This window comes from Thunnus thynnus, chromosome 19 (assembly GCF_963924715.1).
Source record: "Thunnus thynnus chromosome 19, fThuThy2.1, whole genome shotgun sequence".
Lineage (NCBI taxonomy): Eukaryota > Metazoa > Chordata > Actinopteri > Scombriformes > Scombridae > Thunnus > Thunnus thynnus.
Window position 1 is genome coordinate 19,320,349 of NC_089535.1, and position 19,929 is coordinate 19,340,277.

The 19,929-nt window shown below is 39.5% G+C and overlaps 1 protein-coding gene across 1 annotated transcript in view; it reads right to left on the reverse strand.

Annotated features, from left to right (window-relative positions):
• Positions 1-2,681: 2,681 nt before the first annotated feature.
• LOC137171035 (matrix metalloproteinase-17-like) overlaps positions 2,682-19,929 on the reverse strand; it is a 70,126-nt gene continuing 52,878 nt past the window's right edge. The window contains exons 5-10 of the mRNA XM_067574762.1: positions 17,260-17,436; positions 16,276-16,378; positions 14,351-14,433; positions 13,067-13,219; positions 12,136-12,393; positions 2,682-4,531 (exon numbers count right to left, since the gene is read on the reverse strand). Of these exons, the coding sequence (XP_067430863.1) occupies positions 4,206-4,531; positions 12,136-12,393; positions 13,067-13,219; positions 14,351-14,433; positions 16,276-16,378; positions 17,260-17,436 (1,100 nt within the window). The 3' untranslated portion in view covers positions 2,682-4,205. The remainder of the gene's footprint in view (positions 4,532-12,135; positions 12,394-13,066; positions 13,220-14,350; positions 14,434-16,275; positions 16,379-17,259; positions 17,437-19,929) is intronic.

Genomic DNA, 19,929 nt, shown 5'->3' on the forward strand with positions numbered 1-19,929 from the left:
TCTGCTCAGCCCACAGGAACTCTGCCATTAGTAATAGGCGCAAAGGCCTTCAAGTATCATTTCTGGTTAAAGAAAAGGCTTCATGACCAGCAGCATTTCACACATTTAAATGCATTTACATATATGTAATACACATGAAGGCACCATGACTGAACACACTCATGTCTGACTTGGTTTTAGTCAAGCTTGCAGTGTAAGAGAGAGAGTTAGATTCATAACTTATGAATCATCCATGTGCATATATACCTGGATTTTACAGTACTGTATAACCTACAATTGGGCTTTGCCTGTTCAAGATATTTTGTGGAATTTCACTGTGGTCCAAAAACAACTACCCTGGCATCCCGTCTCCTCGCAGCATTTCCCACGGCTCGAGCACTTTTCCCTGTCAGGTGTTTAGTGGACTGGGTTGTGTACTCTGCACCTGTGCCAGCTTCATGGGTCCTGCTCCGAGCTTTTTGATGTGTGTGAGGACGGGTGAAATGCAAAAAAAAAAAAAAATGGACAGCCACAACAACAGCTGCTCTTCTCCCCCATGACCACCACTCCCCTGGTCTATGGAGGACTATCCTGACAGCCAAAAATCCACACAGACACACACAAACACAGAAATAATCATATGCATGTGTCTGCGCGGGGTTAGCCAAGCTACCAGCGGTACAAAGAGAGTGTGAGAGTGTTTGATAGAGCATGGTTCAGAATGCATATCACTGCAGAGCATTAGCCTCCCTTGTCTGAGGCAAGCTGTCTCTCTCTCTATCTCTCTCACTCACTCACACACACACACACACACACACACACACACACAAACTCACATAACTCAGACTCATATATAGATGTGATTGATTTCGCGTTGCCCTTTTCTATTAGTAGCACCTTGTCATATCTCTGACAAGTAGCATCTGTTCAAACAAGAGGACCTTTGGCTTTGACACAGCTCTCTCTGCCAGGCTTTCATTTAGAAAATGCTATGTCAAAGTGTAATTCCAGTGTATTACAACTTGGGTCTTATTTTTGTAGTTTTAGGGATCAATCCTAGATCTGGGAACGTGGCAACTTTGCTAAAAAGAAGTCAGATGGGGTAAGAGACATGAGCAATCAGATGATCATAGGCCCCTAAGTTATAGACATCAGAGTTTACTGTCTGATCACCTGAATGCTTGTGTTTCTTGCCTCATCTGACTTTGTTGTAGCGATGCCATCTTGTACCCAGATATGAACAGTGGCTTTGGTGAGTATATTGTTGTCATAACTGAAAGAAATGATGACCAAAAGTATCAAAATAATGCCCAAGTTAAATACAGAATTTTCCTTTAACAGAGTGCATGAACAGCTCCGAGTGGAAACTGTTCCTTATCTCCTCTGGATTATTTACATATTGCTAAATTGCTTCCTTATCTTTCCATCGGCTCTCTGGAGATGATATTTTTATGTTTTTCTGTGGTTTTGTTCTCTGGCCATCAGTTCTTTCAATTTCCAGTTTGCCTGTTTGTTTCTGTTTCTAACGCCTGTATCCATCTATGAGTGTGGCACTAACTGTTCATTTCTCCTCTTACTGTACGATCCCTTGCTGTAAACCACCCCGCTTCAAATTCTCAGCTTTGCAAGCAGCTCCTCCAGCCTTGCATATTTTAGTTACAGAGTGATTGATTGGTTCTGCCTGGCCCATCTGGAGACTCGAGCATTGAGAGTGTGTCAACTACAGAAGAGACTCCATGTGTGATGGCACTATTTTAGCATATTCAGAGAACTTGTATTTTGTAAAATGAGAACTTTCACTTTTCAGGAAACATTCCAGATTAAAACATTAAGACATATAATTGGTCTGTTAATGGTTTCTTACTAAACAGAATGTAACAGCTAGAAAGTGACCCATTCTGCTGCATTTGCCTGTGGCATCAGGTGCTCTGGTGGCTGCTGAGCCACACCAGTTAATTAATACCACTCGAGTGTGTCAAGAGGGAAGGAAGGAAAACTGCTGCTGTTAGCAGAAATATCAATTGGGTGACTTTTTAAACTTTTAAACTTTATTTTACCTCAAAACAGAAAGAAGTTTTGGGTCTGCAGTAATTTGGTGGGGGTTCTTCCGTAGCCCTTGGGTAGAGTAAATAAACAAACATCCACACAAACACCTACATAGACATGCATATGTTTGTGTCTGTGCACAAGTGTGACATTAGTGAATTTTGTAATATGGCTGAGGTTGTAACTAAGGACTCAATTTGTGGTGCTCGATTTGTGTACTTGTGTACATGTGTGAGTCTCCAAGGCTTGACAGGCCTGACATCCTGTTAACTTTGATCTCTGAGTTAGCAGTATCTGAGCTGGTGAATATTTTTGGATTAGGTGACATTACTCCTCTGATTTGCTTTCCTTAAGGAACACAGGTGTAACTGTATAGTTGTCTGCCAGCAAATCAAAGAGTGAGTGTGTGGCGTTTGATTGACGTGATGCTGTTTTGCATTCATGATGAACAGCAATGACCATCACATGAGAAAAAAAAAAACATGCTTAAGAACATCAGAGAGATGGAGAGTTGCTCCCCATTTGGTGTCTGCAAGCTGTCATGTTACCTTCATCTGTCTTCAAGCCCCGGCTCCCTTTCAATGACACCAAATAATTACACTCAGCCCACACAAGACTCGAAATATATGTTTCAATACAAACTCATGAGACCACACTTAGCCAATAAAGTCATTCAGAGTTTTTTTTAATTTTTCTACAAAAATATTTTACATTAGAAAACACAGCTTAAAATATACACAGTCCACTTGGTTTTGCAATACCCGCAGAACATCTCAACTCAAATATATCAGTCTATAGGTAAATATATCTTTACAGCAAGAATAAATCCAGGAGCCATGTTGTGACTCTTGTCTTCAGGAGGCGTTTGATGGGGGAGTGAAGGAAATTATCCAACAGTCACAAAAAGGCTCTGTGAACTCTATGACCTGATCAAAGCAATGTCAAATAAACAGGAATATAATTTTATCTGAAATTGATACAAAAGATACGACTAAACCAAGAGTAGGGAATGCTTCTGAGCCAGAGGTGAAAATAAAAAACCTGTGGAGATGCGTACATGAGCAGCACTTTCTCACATTGGAGAGCAGTTAAGGGATTTAGGCAAAGAAACTGATATTGACAGAGTCCATCCACCTACTCATCCATCCATCGCTGTAGCTCTCACAAAACTTTTTGTAAGAAGAGTTTGCAAACTGTCTGTGAGATATTCATGCTTATCATAAGCACTATAGTCACCCTAGTTCAGACCTTGGAGTGATATGTGTGTCTGTGTGTCCACAGTTAACAAAAATCTCACTTGCCTCTGGTTGTATCCTACCATGCAGATAGTTTTGGCATTATTTCCTCAGTTTTTCAGACATCCGATATCATGGAGGTGAATGGAAATTGAAATATTATATTTAAAAAGTTCAACACCAGTGTGTTTTCCATCCATTTGTGTTGTGTCCCCATTTCTCTGGATAAATTTCTAGACCTTGTTGTAAACTGTTTTCATTAGAACTACTTATTTTCACCATAGAAATAGTCCATTTGAGCTCTGTGGATTATCCAAAGCAACAGGGAATTTTTTTGCAAAACATCTGTCATTTTTCAATGTGTTGAACAGCACAAAGGAAATCCCATTCACCTCCATTGTATTAGCATGAAGATATAAATCTGAGAGTGATATCTTAACATAAAATTCAAACTATCTGCACAGATAGACACTACTAGAGAATTTTCTTTGTTGTTTTGTAAATCTAGTGAACCAAGCCTATAATAAAGCACCTGCTGTAATTTCATAAAATAGGCAACAGTCTGTGTGTGTGTATGTGTGTGCCATTCACCTGCCTACATCCCAGGATGCCTTTCACCTGTCTGCATGTGAAACATTGCTGCTGTAAACATGCTGCTCATGAAGACAAATAATCACCGTTGATTCTTTGTTCATTTACCTTTTTTCTTTCAGAAATTAGGCAGTTTGACCGCTCAAGAAAAAACATTGTAAAGCATTGTAAGTTGGTTGATGCCTATAAGAATGACTACTTTAGATGTCAAAGCCCACCAAAAGGCTTGTGAAATAAATAACAGCAAAAACGATACCAAATTTAATAATAAGAACAAAATTTTCCAGTTAATGGTTTGACTGAGTGTCCACCGGCCCTCCAGTCAGCTCAGGAACTTTGTCCCATGCTTTGGCATCATAGCAGTTCAGAACGGAGGGCTAGTGAGAGCGTCCAGAGAGGCAGCAGCAGCCAGATGGGAGATGGGGAGGGGCGGTTGCCTAAAGGCGAGGCTGTGTCAGAGGTGCAGGAGCACACCTCGTATCCATTCTCTGCGTGGTCTGGGTGACGGTGCACGTTGATTCTGGTCTCGGTGCTTTTGGGCTCTGTGTCTGGAGAGTCCGACTGCATCTCAGTGCACAGCAGCCAGTCTTTAGCGATGAGGCGGGGGTATCCTGCCTCCACCTCCATGTCACTACCCGGCACTCGCCAGTACTCCTTCCCTTTGAAGAAATAGGACGAGCCTTTGGGGAGAGAGGGCAGAGGGTTGCTATTAGTGTGTGTGCACGGCATAGGACAGAATATCATACAAGAATATATATTTTATTATTCACACGAGGTCCAAAAGTGTCTTTAGTCTCATCTGGAATACACAAGCACATCACATATAACACATCAAGGACCTTAATTTCATGAATCAGTGATCCAGGGTGCAAAGTGTTTATGTTTAGTACTTTCACCCTGTTATTACCTTACCAAACAGCACCCAGCTTATGTTAGAGATGCAGTCAGATTAATATGAAAGATGGCCAGATAACAAAACATACAAATAAGAAGGTGTGTACATGCCTATATCAATCATATCATAATAATATCATTTTATTTGAATTGAAAGCATTTCTCACTAGTGAGTTTATCCACTTTTGGAGAGTCCACATCAGCTCACACACATTGATTTTTTGTACTAAAGGATGGGTTTACCCATACCCATATACATACCTTCTGAATGTACCATCTATTTCAGCAAGGAAGAGGTTTCAACACGCAAGCCATATGGACATAGTAAAATGGTAGTCAAATTATGTTTACTCTGATGGATTACCAAGGTCAAGCAAGTTTCAGTTACCCTGTTACCACTAGTGACACTCTCCTTATTGTGCCTCCACTCCCATCAAAACACCAAACCAGTGTAGGCGAGGAAAGAGCTTGCTGAACCTCAGGAAATAAAAAAACACTTTTGCTGCTCAAAGCTGCTAAAGCTTTCCGGCTTCAAATCAAGCCCTTGGTTTAGTTATGACACATGAATAGACTTTCACACTGCTTTTGTAATAGTTAATGTGCTTGCTGTTTGGTTGGTTGACTCCACTCAGTTCACATAAAAACAATAGTTTAACTGGTGCACATCAGTGTTACTGTGCACCATATGTTGACAGTGTAAGCTTTTATTTTTAGGCATGCTAGCGGCATGGCTCCAGGGATGGAATTGTCAGTCTGTCAGTCAGTCGGTACTTTGGCCCAGACTGAAATATTTCAACAGACACTGGATGGATTGACATGAAATTTTATAGAGACATTCATAATACACAGAGGATGAATCCTAGGGACTTTGGGGATCCTCTGACTTTTCATCTCAAAGGTCAACATTTTACATTGTCCAATTCTTTGTTTTAAATATAGGCCTGTCTGAATATATATATATATATATATATATATATATATATATATATATATATATATAGTCTGATATTCCTATCAGCCTCAGCTGTATTATGTGTTAATTGCTATTTAGCAAACGTCAGCCTAAGTATGACATAATAAACATGAAACCTGCTCAACATCAACACATTAGCATTGTCATTGTAGCCATGTTAGCACGCTGATGTTAGCATTTAGCTTGACGCACCGCTGTGCCTAGGTACAGCTGCTAGCATGGAGCTTCTAGCATGGCTGTAGACTTCTGTTTGGTTACTGTTAGGTGGTGTTGGGACAGTAATGCAAAAATGGCCGTTTGATGATCTGATTCAGAGTCCGATGATTCAATTGGGAAGTCTCTGATAGATGATCTGAACCAAATTCAAAGTGCCAGACATATCCTGCATACAGTATATTGACTGGAGACTGGATAACTGAGCAGGTGGAGGAGCATGCATAAATAATCCTTAAATAGTCCTAAATTCTTCAAATAGAAGGTGTATTTAGTTTTGCTGGTTAGAGGAATTTAATTCAAGGCAGGCACTTGTAGATAACAGATACATGTAAAAACAGAACACATTCCACCTTACTGGCATCGTTAGGCCTACTTTTGTTACATTAAAACAATATTTTAACATATATTACATTTAATTACACGTATGTCCTGCTTAACCAACGATTAGATACATAAAAGGGGTCTATGTCATTATGTAGGGTCTGTGTGTGTGTGTTGCCCAGCAAAGTACGCAGCTATGCCCTATGGGCATTCTTGACACCATAATTGCACTGTGGCACAAGATCGTTAGTGACACACCCCCTACTGTGCCTGTCCTTTCACTTCAGGGCACTTAAGTTAATTAGAGTCGCCAAAATACCAAATAGGCAGTAGCAGAATATGTTTCTGATGAAAAAAAAAACACTGTGTAGGAACCGAGCCTCCAAAATGCATCATGTTCCATTGTAAAAAGATAGGTTACCATGTTCATCATAAGTGATAATACTATAGAAATATTGAGATCTTTTGCAACAGTCTTTTTGCTCTCTCATATTTGATTCTGATTTGAATAAAAAATAATCTGTGTGCATTTTTTTGCATGCTCATATAAGACAAGTACAAAAAACATTAAATAATGAATGCATTGAAATGTACTTAAACAGAATTTCATATTTAGTTTACCAACTCAAACCCAGTTTCTGATCATTTCTCATCTGAAAAACGACCACCTCCTCCACGGCTGTCAACACTATTAACTTAACCAACCACGATATAGATGGGATTGTTGTCTCATTTGTTTTCTTCATTAACCGGTGACTGAGACAAACAAGAGAGGAAGAATAAACATGTGATAGCATTGTGGCTCATTCATTTTCTCAACTGGCAACTGAGATTAATAAGAGGCGAGAGATAAACAAGAGAAGGAGCTCGAGTGAAGTGGAGAATGTTCTCGTTGTTAATGGCCTTGGAGAACGCCATTCACTCTGGAGTAAACATTCTTTGTGTTGGTGAGCTTGTCTCATACAAGTTGAATCTATAGAAAAAAAGTGAATCTTATTCTGTCTTGTCATACAGGTATGAGCCTTGCATTCATCTGAGTGTTGGAGGAAGTAAGACGAGTAAGTAATGAGAGAAAAGCAGAATGACAGAAATGTTTTCCTACAGCCAAGAGCCTGTACCCACAGTGGAAACAATTTAGGGTCTAATATCTAGCAAACAATATAGCAATATTATTTAACAGTTCTTTTTAAAGCAGCACTATTATCAACATTATACAAATAATGTATTGTCTGTATGGCACTTCAAGCTATACGAAGAAGGGACAACTTGGTGCTACTTTGTGGAAGCAGCTTTTTGCCCCAGATTTCTATTTCTACTCATTAGCCTTGATAACAAATGCCAAACATATGTCAGACATAATCTCTGATCTCCCAAATAATGTCTAAAAGAAATGTCTAAAAGAAAATGCATGAACACTGGCTTCATTTAAAGTCATCCAAAACCCAGGACGGAACCCCTGACAAGAACCCTGAGGGCAAATATGTTTTTACAAGAAACCTTCATTTCCATTTGGTGTTTATATTGGACAAGTCCAACAAAACGCCTAAAATATAAAAATTAGGTAAAATGGGAGTGTTGTTGGTCCAGGCAGCTTTCTATTAAGTGGGTGAAGGCTCAGAGCACCATGTTGAGTCCATTTCCTGTGCATAATCATGACAATATATTCAAGCCTGGCTGCAGCTTGTTGGAATAAAAAGTAAGGCATGCTCCTACAGAGTGCAGAGACACATCTGTACAGCTGAGGACCATCAATGACACAATGTACTTCTGTCAGCCCTACCATAACCCCAATCTTCAAACAGTTCACTGGAGCACTGTGAAGAAGTGAGGACTGACCATAATGTCCTCACTTTCCAAAAATATTCTCACTCTCTGAGTCTAAAACTCTAAAATCTGATTCTCACAAGGATAGAAGTACAAGAGTGCACATATTCACATAGTCTCCTTATCCATATATCACTGTTATTGGAAAACCATGCCCATACTGTCGGGTTGAATGCCACTTTGTCTTCTTCAAATTATTCCTTCTTTCCCTCAGAGACTAAAAATCCCAGAGCCGTCAAAGTTGGTGAATACATTTAAAGTCTGACACATTACTGGCAAATTTCTCCAAAAACAGGTCTGAGAATACAGTTTTTCTTCAGATTTCTGTTTATGTTTCACTTAACATTTTAAAGTTATACAACCTTTTGATTTTTTTTCTTTTTTTTAGTATGGGTTTCATAGTAATTTTCATTATTTCATTTCATTATAAGTGTGTATTTATTGTGCAATTATTTCAAGAGCCGAAATGTAGTTCTCTTAAAAGGGTGAATAGATTACTTTATTCCAATATCTGATCTTTATAGATTTTTCTCTGACTACACTATAACAGCTTTGGGCTAGCTTATGTGAACTTTTTCAACAGATTGAACTGTATTATTTTTGCCTGACAGGTTTCCTTTTCCTTTCAAACTTTTCTCACCGTGACTGAAAGGTTAAACTGTTACTGGGTGCCATATTGAAGTCTGGAATGATGATTATTATCATCATTACAGATACAGTAATACCACTTATGCCACCTTTTTCCCTTTACAACAATCCTTCTATATGCTTTTATCCTGTCTCTCTATGATTTCTCTATCTCTATCTGTCCTCTGAGTCAAGCCATCAATCTTTCTAACATCTCTTCTTCCTCTTTCGCTGTCTTTACGATCTCTCTGTCTCTTTTCATCCTCAGGTGTCCACATATCTTCTCTCGTCTGGATTCCCCCTCTCTCCCTTTTTCTGCATATCGCTCCCCGTCGTTCTGTTCTATTTTCATAACGAGGTGTCACCATATCTTCTCCCTGCCATATCACTCTTTTCTCTCCCTGTCTGTTTCTATCTCTTTTCTCTCTCTAGTCACCCTGAGACGGTGAAACAAGCAGAGAATAGGCTTTGATGTGGCTCCAGTTCCCAGACCTCATGGTCTGTCTATGTGCATTTGTGCGTGCAGGTTTCCAAGTTTACCCTTCCAGGCTCTGCGGTGATAATGGCCGGGGGTGAAGCAGAGCTGGGACTGTGAGACTGGCCTATTCTCTCTCTCTCACACACACACGTGCATACACACATCAAAGAGCTTGAAGCAAGACCTCGGAGTATACAAGGCTCAGAAGACAGACAACTAAACACCTGACATGGAAATAGCTTCCTTGTATTCACATGCTGCAGGGGAGATTAGCGACATCCAGGCTCCCATTGAGACTGGCCTCGAGTTTCAGGACTCAGTGGCTGGTTTTTGGGGGTTATTTTGGAAATGTAAAAAAAGCCCTCATATCATCCAGAGACTAATACACACATACACCAACAAAACAGAAAAGTTTCACAAAGTTTCCCAAAAACTGGTGCTAGACTGTTGTGCACCTCTCATTATTGTGCATATTTGATCAAATAATTGTTGTAATAATGCTTTGATGGAAGCAAGTGTTGTGACCTTGACACTCAGCTGCTACAGTGTAGCTGCTCACTGTGATTACACTGGGTGAGCTCCAAGGTTTGAATGTGTTTAACCGTGTGAATGTGAAGCAGAGTGTTGGCAAAAAAGACCATGTCTGCTGCGTCAAAATAACAGATAAAGGTTAAAAAAAAAAAGAAAAATTTCACACATGAAAAAACAATTAAATGCAAATGTGCCTCTAATCTGTATACTGCAGCTATGCCAATGCAAAATTGTGCATGGATGCAAGCAGGGAGACTGTCAAAACAAACTAAACTAAACTAAAAATAAATGTTATGACAGAATGTACTGTATGAATGATAACAAGCCTTGAAATATAGAATATATTTTCTCTGGTGGAATGTATCTATGAGGGATACAAGTTTCAGTTTTAGACTAATAAAAAAAATAATTTAAACTGCTTTTAAAGTGAGACTTTATATATTCTGAAAAAAGAAAAAAATGTAATCTCCCTCTTAAAAAAGAAAAATAATTCAAGAAAAATAAAAGGCACTGTGACTACATTCAATACATTCAGAGTTTTGCTGCGACAGCCTTACTTGGTCTGGTTTGAACAGTAGTTGTGCTTCTATTACACTATATTTTAGCATGTCACAGATAAACATGATGACATTTTGTGAGCAGCGACCACTCGTAGCCACAGTGGTCGCTGTTCACCAAAAGTTACATAGTCTTGCTTTACCATGTGGTAAGATTAATGGCAGCTGCATGTTACTTTTGGGACAATAGTTGGGACATTTCACTTAAAACCGAAACTGTCAACCTCATGGTGGTATTACAGGAAAAGTCAGGGGATCATCAAAGTCATTAGGATTCATTTTATGGGGACCATGAATGTCTGTAGAAAATTCTGTTTCAATCCATTTGGTAGATGTTGGTAGAGATATTTCATGGGATAAGTAAAAATATATTCTGGGGATGATGGATATCTGTCCCAAACTTCCTGGCAATCCATCCAGTAGTTGTCAAGACATTTCAATAAAAGCCAAAATTGACAACCTCATTGTGACACTGCAGAAAAAGTCAGGGGAACATCAATATATGTATGATTCATCCTCTGGGGACCATGGATGTAACTGAATGGCAAATCATAAGTTGTTAAGATATTTCAACAGTTATTGAAATATCTCCTTTTTAGCCATGCTGCTAGCACAAATTCCAGCGATTCCAACGATTTAAATGTTTTACTGCTCCTAGGAAGATGGCTCAGGATTTCAATCCAAGACTAGAAGCTGCATGCTTGCTAACTTGCATAATTGTTCCATCCTTGTCTCATATTTCTCTCGTAGTTCATTCACTCAGAGGATTTCTCCTGAGAAACATATTGCCCGGTCTTGCCTTAGGCACCAGCAATACCAGAGCAACCGGTGGACTGACACTCTGGTGGGGTGCTACAACTCTATTATTCTCTAAGAAAGGCAATAATTTGTTGCTGGAAGAAACAGACAAGAGTGATTCATCATTCATACATTGAATGTGATAAATCAGAATGTCTGTTTAATCAATTTTTAATCAGGACATAGGAGGTCAAAGTATGTCACTGGCTTCCTTCTGTACATTGCTTTTACTCTGGGTGATAGATTACTGTTTTGATCATTTATGTTGTGGAATATAGAAAAAGTAACAATACAGATTTATTATCCCTCATACATTTATTGAATGAAATTTCTTAGAGAAGATGCCATGTTTTGTGAAATGGTGAAAGTTTTTACCTTCACTTTTGAATTAGACAGACTTTATTAGAACATTGAGAGTTTGACCACCTTGGCTGCAGCAATGAAGGGATCATAACAGACAGATTAAATAAAGGCCTCAGTATTTGTCAAACAAACTGGTGGCATGACATGTCCTCCAACCATGTGTAAAGACAAAAGACAAACCCTGCTTACTTTCACACATCTGCATATTTAGTCAATCAATGCATCGCGTAGGCATGATTGTTGGGTTGTCTGGCTGGGAAAGTTGCAGTTCCTGCTGGAAGGGCGGTTTTAGATGCCATTAGATGATCTGACAAGTATTTTATTTGAAGCATGCTGATGCCTTAAGCCCCATAACAAAGCTTTCCATTTACCCTTATTTCATCCCTCAACTTTAATCTCAAACATTGGTGAGTGACAGAAAGTGTTGAGTTCATGGATCTTGTGGACACTGCAGAATGACAGTCTTTACTCTCTGAGACAGTATGACAAGGTCAAAGAACCTAAAAGTCAACCATTGCTTCTCTATGAGTTGTCTTCTGCAACACTAGGAGAGGGCAGAACCAGGAAAAAACTAGAGGGATTATATCTCCCAACATGCCTGGGAGTACCTGGAGATTCCCTAGGAGGAGGTGAATCTTTGTGTGTGTTTTGAGTTCACATAAAAAGAGGAAGAAATTAGGTTAAATTTTTACTGCTACCTACCATCAGACCACCTCATGGCATCGTCCAGTTGTGTTGGCAGCCCCTTCCAAAGCGTACTATCTTTAGGGTAGCCCAGGTCCATACGTCTCAGGTGGTCATCGTAGCGCCAGTAGTGGTTGTCCTTGAAGAAGTAGGTTTTGTCGTTGTGTAGCCAAACAAAGGCTGCATCCACACCCTCCAAGGGTAGGCCAAAGTCACTGATTGGGCGCGGGTAACCTTCCTCCATGACGTTATCTTTAAAAATCCAGTACTTTAGACCTGAAGAGGGTGGACAAAGAGGTGTGTGAGAAAATATACTTAACAGTCTATAGTTTTATAAATCACACACCACAGACATTGTATGAACTTGAGATGATACATTTGAAAAGATGAAAAATTTGAAAAATATGAAAGGGACACCCTCTTAAAATAAATAAATTAGATCTATGCATATTTTTTATTTATTTATTTATTTTTTGCCATGCAGCCAATAAAGAACATTGTCTGCCAGGAAAGCTGTTTTACATTTTATATCAAATGTGAAACTCACCCTTGTTTCAGTACCTCTGTCTTTTAATTAAATTTATAACTCTCCTGCAGTCTCACATAGAGAAAAGGAAGTCACAATTTCTGTCAGTCCCAGCCACATTGTAAGCAAGATGTGAACTGTCTCTTTTCATCTAGCCTCTTTATAGTGCAAATGAATCATATTTCATAACATAAGTCTGTAGGTCATCAGCAGTTTTTTTTCTTAATTTTCTGGAAACTGTCAATTAAAATACAGTATGTGCTAAACTATGGGTATTTCAGCTATCAAATTGTTTAAAAATATTGTTTACTTGCGATAGAAAGAGAAGAAAGAAATACAGTTTTGTGATTGCTCACTGACACTGTTGAATCAGATAAACTTTCATTTAAATTAATTACATATTGAATTTCTTTGGGACTGTACCTTTGAAAAAGACTATTTTGTGGTCCCCAGGCCTCTCATATACAGCATCCACGCTGTCAAGATTGGCTGGTAGGCCCCTCCAGAAGCGATGGAGCTGAGCAGGACGCAGAGACACCAGGTGCTTCTCTCGTGTTAGGCGCCAAAAGTACTTTCCTATGAGGCACAGGACAAAGGAGGATCACCAACATTCAGGATGCTGATCTGTACATCACTCTGGTGGTCATTATTATTTGTTATTTTTTATGCATTCCCTACGAGGGGAACTCTCAAACTTGCAACAAGGCAGAAGTAAATGAATATGATGAAGAATGAGGAAATACATGGTTCATGTTGCCATCAGCATATTTGTTTAAAGAGCTCATCAACAGCAACAGGCACTATATTATTATAAGTATATCTATCTTAACAAAAAAGTATGGACTGTGGTTGTCAGACAATACCCGCACACTGTCTTCACTTACTCAATATTTTAATATTTACAACATTTCAAGTATGAAGAAGGTTGTTGACTGAAACGACACCTGCACACTGTCTTCACTTGCTCAATTTTTTTAATATATATATTAAAATACCTTTATTGAGCAAGTGAAGACAATGTGCAGGTGTCTTTTCCTCTTTTTAGGATGTGGCTACTCCACCAAAGCAACTGCTACAAAGACTACAAAGGTGTGCAAGAGATTTTTGATGATGTCAGACCAATACACAAAATATAACAGGCTGAGTCATGTGTCACAAGGATCACTCCTGGTTTAAGTGGTTAAACAATTGTGGCAGGCAGACACCATCCCATATGTTTTAGACCTGGAAGCAAAAGCTAAATCTTCAATTCATCAATTCAAATGTCTGAAAAACATTCAAAAGGTCATCTCATCTTGTCATCTCTTCTATGTTATATAATAGCTTTATAATAGATTTAACAGGTTAAAAAAGGTTTATAAAAATGCCAGTTAAAGTTCAGCATACTTTGCTAACACTGCTGCTGCTGAAGGTATGCGAGTCTGTTTCTTGTTTCTGTTGTCAGTGGTAGGCTTGGGGGTCATTCCTCCAGAGGGCAAGCATGAAAGTCTGATGTAATTTTTGGACTGCAGTCTCTCAGCAGGGTTCAACTGGCTCAGTTGGGTGTCTACAGCTACCCCTATCTCCTCTTTAACCTCTTTCCTTTTCTCTCTGCTTTTTTAATTTGCTCCTCTTCCTCTAACATCAGTTCATTTAGCTAATTTCTTCTTATTTTTCCCAACAGCTCTGGAGCTTTGCATCTGTCTTTCACCCTTTGCGCTTCTGTACCTTTGAAAAAGAAGGCCTCCCCTCGTATCTGGGCCACTGCATCAAAGTGACTGGTGCATCTGTCTGGGGCATCTCGCGCCAGCCTGAGAGAGATGTGAAGAAAAAAGGAGGAGAGAAGATTGTAAGAATTGTGAAAAAAGAGCCTCTTATGTAAAACCGGACATTTATAACACTATAAATGTTTAAAGATCACAGACAATGTTGTTTCTGTATGCCGATGACTTACCCATCATCAAAAAATGATTTATTACATACAGAATTTATACAAGTGAAGAAAAGTTTATTTGTGGCAAAATCTGTTGATACTTTGTTTGCTTTAAATGACATAATCCATTTCCAGATCTTTTTATGCATCCAAATTTTGTTCACATTTTTCCTGTCATCCTCTGTGCATGAGTCTATGAAACCCGGCTAAACAAAAGAGAAGATGCTATCAGGCTAACACGGTGAGGTCCCTTGGTGCATTTATCCCCGGGGTTTATAAGTGATATAAAGCACTGACGTGGCCGGCCTGCTAATGATGAAGCCATTAGCATCACAGGACTAAGAGTGGGAGCTCGCCAGGCCTTATATTACCAACAAAGGTCTCTATTCAGAGCTCTGTTAACACTACACCACTGCCTAGTGGTCAGTATTGGCTCCCTTGTCAAGCCTAATCCAGCTTTTTCACACATTTTGACCCGACTGAGTCAGAGGGAAATGATTAAGGAAGCCAGTCAAGGTTTGAAACTGGGGAGCAAAAGATGGTTAAATATCCCACCAAGGCTAAGCTGTAGCTCAGACATGCTTCTTAACATTTCCTTGTTGTTTACTGTTGTGTATGTGTGTGTGATCATGTGTGCGTTTTGTGAAATTATTTTGAATTGCAGACCTTCAGAATGAAGACATTTTTGTGTTTGGTTGTACCTCTCGGGGGCTACTCCAAGGTTAGGGCTTGGTGGTTTGGGGGTGTGTGTGATACTTAAATGGACAAAATTAAGTCTAATTATCCTTGATAATCTGAAAAAATAAGGCTGATAGCTGCTCAACGTGCTTTAGGGAATCATTTAATTAGACGGGCTGGCTCCAAAGCTCACTCTCAGCCTCTCGGCTAATTTGCTACGTTGGCACCTCATGACTTCATAACAAGTTCCAAAAACTTGTTTTATATTCAGTAAACGTCGAGTATTCCTGCATGGATTCATTACATTGTTTCTTGGCAGAAATGAGAAAAAAAGTTACCAAATTAAAAAACAATCACTATACATTTACAAATTCTGATGTACAGAGAGCCATCAGAAAAATAGAAATCTCTCAATAATGAGATCCAATTTAGTAACTGCAATAAATACTACTTTTGTGAGGCCTATTAAGAGTATGGTATTCTTATGGATGTCTCTGCCGCCATTTTTATGGCTGTGTAAACATGCCTAGTAAAAGGATTTATATCAACTTAAAACATGAAAGTGTAGTGTAGATTAAAAGGTTTATGTGATCTTGCAGAAGTTTATGTACATGAGCACCTTTGCCAACTGAAACCATAAGACACATAGCATTTGTCCTAATGAGATGTGTCCTGAGTCCGTTGCAGAGCAAGCATCATTTTTGGAACCAAAATTGCACTGTGCTACCCGATTCTCTCCTCTCGGCTGCACTCCTCTGGCCATTACAGCCCAGGCAGTGTTATGTTGAATAGGATTACAGAATGAGTGAAGGCTGGAAAACATCTGCTGTCACCGGGCAAAATTGCAACTTTGGTGTAGCAAGGTCACTGCATTTGATCTTGGTAAAAAAGTAGAGTCCTGTATGTTCGAGAGGCAAGAATTGAAAGCAATATAGACTGAGGGACTGTTGACAGAAGATGAATTATTTCTATGCTGTATAGTACTATAAGAATAGGCCTCTTTTTGTGAATGATACAGAATATCTTGAAATCTTCTACTTACAGGAGAGTGGATCTGTTTTCAGGGAGGTCCAGCAGGACAGGAGGTTCAGCTGTCTGGGAGGGGTTGCCTGGTCGATTTGTGTGGGAGACTGAGTCTCGGACACCTGGGATGAGGTCACAGGTCAACTCAAATTGATGTAAATTATGTGATAACATTCTGCTGATCATTAATTGCTTTCAATTTTCTTTATTATTCCTTATGTACACTGTGTATCGATTTGATTTATTTACACACTTCACTTGACTTTATTCCACTTCAGTTCACTTCAGTTTGATTAAATTAATATTCCCTCTCTGATTGTCCTATTCTCATCTTCATGTTCATCACTCTCTGCTCTCACATCGCCATTTCCTATATCCGGGAGTGGTGTGATAAGGTCACATGCCATAACAAAGTCCAATTAACTCCATTCATATTTTCATTAAATCAATAACCTTGCTCTACAGAGCTCATCAATTGCTGCTTCCTGTATGATAAGGCTTTTGCGCCTTCAATCTGCCAGGCTGACACCAGAAAACTAGGGCTTCCACAACTGCACCTGCACCATGTTCATAATGTGGTAACAAAGGTTTTTATTGCAATAACAGATTGCAAATGTTGCACTGATGGAACGGTATGTTCAGGTTTATATGACACAGGTTTAGTTCAGTGCAGTGCAGAAAACTGGAGAACAGTCACTTTGGAAATACATGGAAAAGCTGACTGTAAAATAATTTTCAACAATGGCCTGCCATAAATGTCAAACATGCTGTCACTTCCATTTATAAGGCGCCCTTCATACTCTGCTACTTAGTTTCTTTTTTTGACAGCATCTTCCCCAGCACTAATCAGCTACCAAAATACCATATTTCATCTGTGTGCTTTTTGTAACACTCAAGGCAGATTTATTAATGGGTACTCTGATGGAAATTAATGTACTCCGCTGTCCCACTTTCTCTTTCACACAACAGACATATAGAAAGTTGACTACATGTTCCTTTGTACCATAGAGCTGCCAGACGCGGACTTTGTCTTCATAGGGTAGGTCGTATTTCAGAGGGTCTCCTACAGGACCCTGGTAGTACGGCCTCATGATAGACTCTATGGCTGAGGTATGGACCAGGCCGATAGCATGACCAAACTCATGGACTGCAACAGCAAACAGATCCATCCCATGAGAGTCTGAAGGAGACAGAGAGAAAGAAAGATAATTACATAAAATAAAAGTTGACAGACTGCATCGTGGTGGAAAACCTGGGTGCTGTCTGGGTTTAATGTGGACACTGCTCATCGCTGGTGTTGTAGGTTAACATGAGTTACTTTAGTTACTTGTTAGTGTGGGTTACTATAGAGTTACTATAGTGGTAATAAGAGAGAAGGTTACAGAAGCTAGCTTGTGACCACAGGGTTAAAGGTTCAATCCCTTGGACCTCGGACTTAGACTGTGGTTGTACTGGGCAGCTTCCAGGTATGAATATGTAACTGTACGAATGTGATCAAGGCATTCCTGAAAAAGAGATCATTGAAATTCCTCTGAATAAATAAAGGTAAGAACAAAACAAATAAAAACAAAACAAAACAAACAAAAACAAAGCACCCATAATTTAGTAGATTATAGAGCTAACTTATAGACCGCTACGGTATATGTTCTGCTGTTCTTGATTCCAAAGATCACATAGTTTAGACACAGTGTTAGAGAGTAAGGTGTTACTTTTTGCAACTAAACAATGAAACTAAAAATCATAATGATACACTGAATTAACCAGATACCGGCTACTCTATAGTTTTTCGAAATGTGACAAACATTTTTAGCACACAGAATCATACTAGGTCATGAGCAATTCTTCTTTGGAAAGAAGGGGCAACAGTCACCAATGTGACCTTTCTGCTATACTGTCTGTGTCCTAAATTGACCCACTCAAACCCGTGCTCAGGTATCCTATTTCATCACTCATCTGCTTACTGTGCAAATTAAGAGGCATGACAGACAGCTCAGGAGGCTTTGAGGGCTGTTAGGAGTGTGGTGTAGTGAGATAACTATGGTAATACTGCCTGAGTCCCTGGGTTGCCAATCAAAACCTGAGTGTGGAAAGACACCTAAAGAGGCTGCAGGCTATTAAAGCACCTTTCCCTCAATGTTCAGCTAAAAAAAGAAAAGAAAAAGCCTCCAAAACTCCTTGTCTGGCTCTGCGAAGCAAGACAAAACCTGGGGCTTGGAGATTTAGATTTGCAAAAATATGGAGAGCTAGCATGTCAAGCCAAGCTAGCTTAGGGTTCCTTGGTGGCTAAGCTCAAGTCTGCATTTGGTTAACCTTAGGTTGGCCTCGGCTTGGGACATGCACTTGTGCTTACAGTACCCACCTGGGGTATTCAGAAGGCAAATGCCAACTCTAATCTACAGGAGCACATGGTGCAGAGAGGAAAGGTGAACAAAAGGAAGGAAAGAGAGAGAGAATAGGGACTCAGAACAGAGTATGTACCATGTCATCATATTTACGGTCCATGTGAGGCTGACAGAATAGACCTAATGCCTGCGGACAAAGTTGGAGTGGAGAGAATTGGATGAATGGACCAGATTCATTTAGGAAGGCAGAAATAGATAGAGAGACAGAGAGGACTTTGTGTAACAGACAATTGAATTCTAATTTTTATTTTGGGGTTGAATCTTTGTTCTGTTGGCTTCACCAGTGAGTCATTAACTAGCCCTTCATTAAAATAATGCTTTCATTGCCTGATGCTGAGGATAAGAATTAAGGGCTACATTCACTAGACCTCTAAACTCTTCCTGTCTGCCATTTATTCAGTCCTCAAAAAACTGGGATCACAGGACTCAGAGGAGCTTTGAAATAATTATGTTTGGCTACCTCAAAAACATCACACATCCCTTCCTGGATGCCCTGAAGTTTGCCTACAGGGCCAGCATATTTATGGACATAGAAGTCAACAGTCTTGAGTAACTTTGACAGCCTGGGAACTTATACAAGGATGAACCTTATATCTGCATTTAACACCTTCATTCCAAAGCTCCTGGTCTCCTGGATCGTGCCAACTGTATGCAAATCCTAAAGTTTCGCTTGAAGCTTGAAGTGTTCTCTACACAAAAGTTTATATAGTCTGTAATACAGAGAATCAAACTGTCAATGTCCTCCTCATGTGGCCTACAAAGCACTTCCCAGTCTGTGGTTTCAAAGCAGACCCTCAGCTCCTCCTGACCAAAACGTCACAATTAACTTTCATGAACTGAAAATACACTGAAAGAATGACATTAACGCCTACACCTATACTCTGTGAATCCGAAGTTACGGCATGGTTACGTTACCTAACCAACGTTGTTGCTGTGGTAGCAACTTGCCAATCACAATGTAGCTACGCCCTAAAGCATATCCTGCTTTACAGTCTACTTTACTCGGGGGCCATAATTTACAAAATGAACATCATGATGTATTGAAGAAGACTTGAGACTAGCAATTGAGATCATAAACTCATTAGGAAACTGTTGAGGTAATAAATCAAGTGAGAAGTAGGGTTATTTTCTCATAGACTTCCATTCAAATGGACTTCTTTTTGGAGCCAGTGAAGTCGCCCCCTGCTGGTCATTAGAGAGAATGCAGGTTTAAGTCACTTCTGCATTGGCTTCACTTTACCCCTTTGATTTGCATACAGTAGATCCAATGT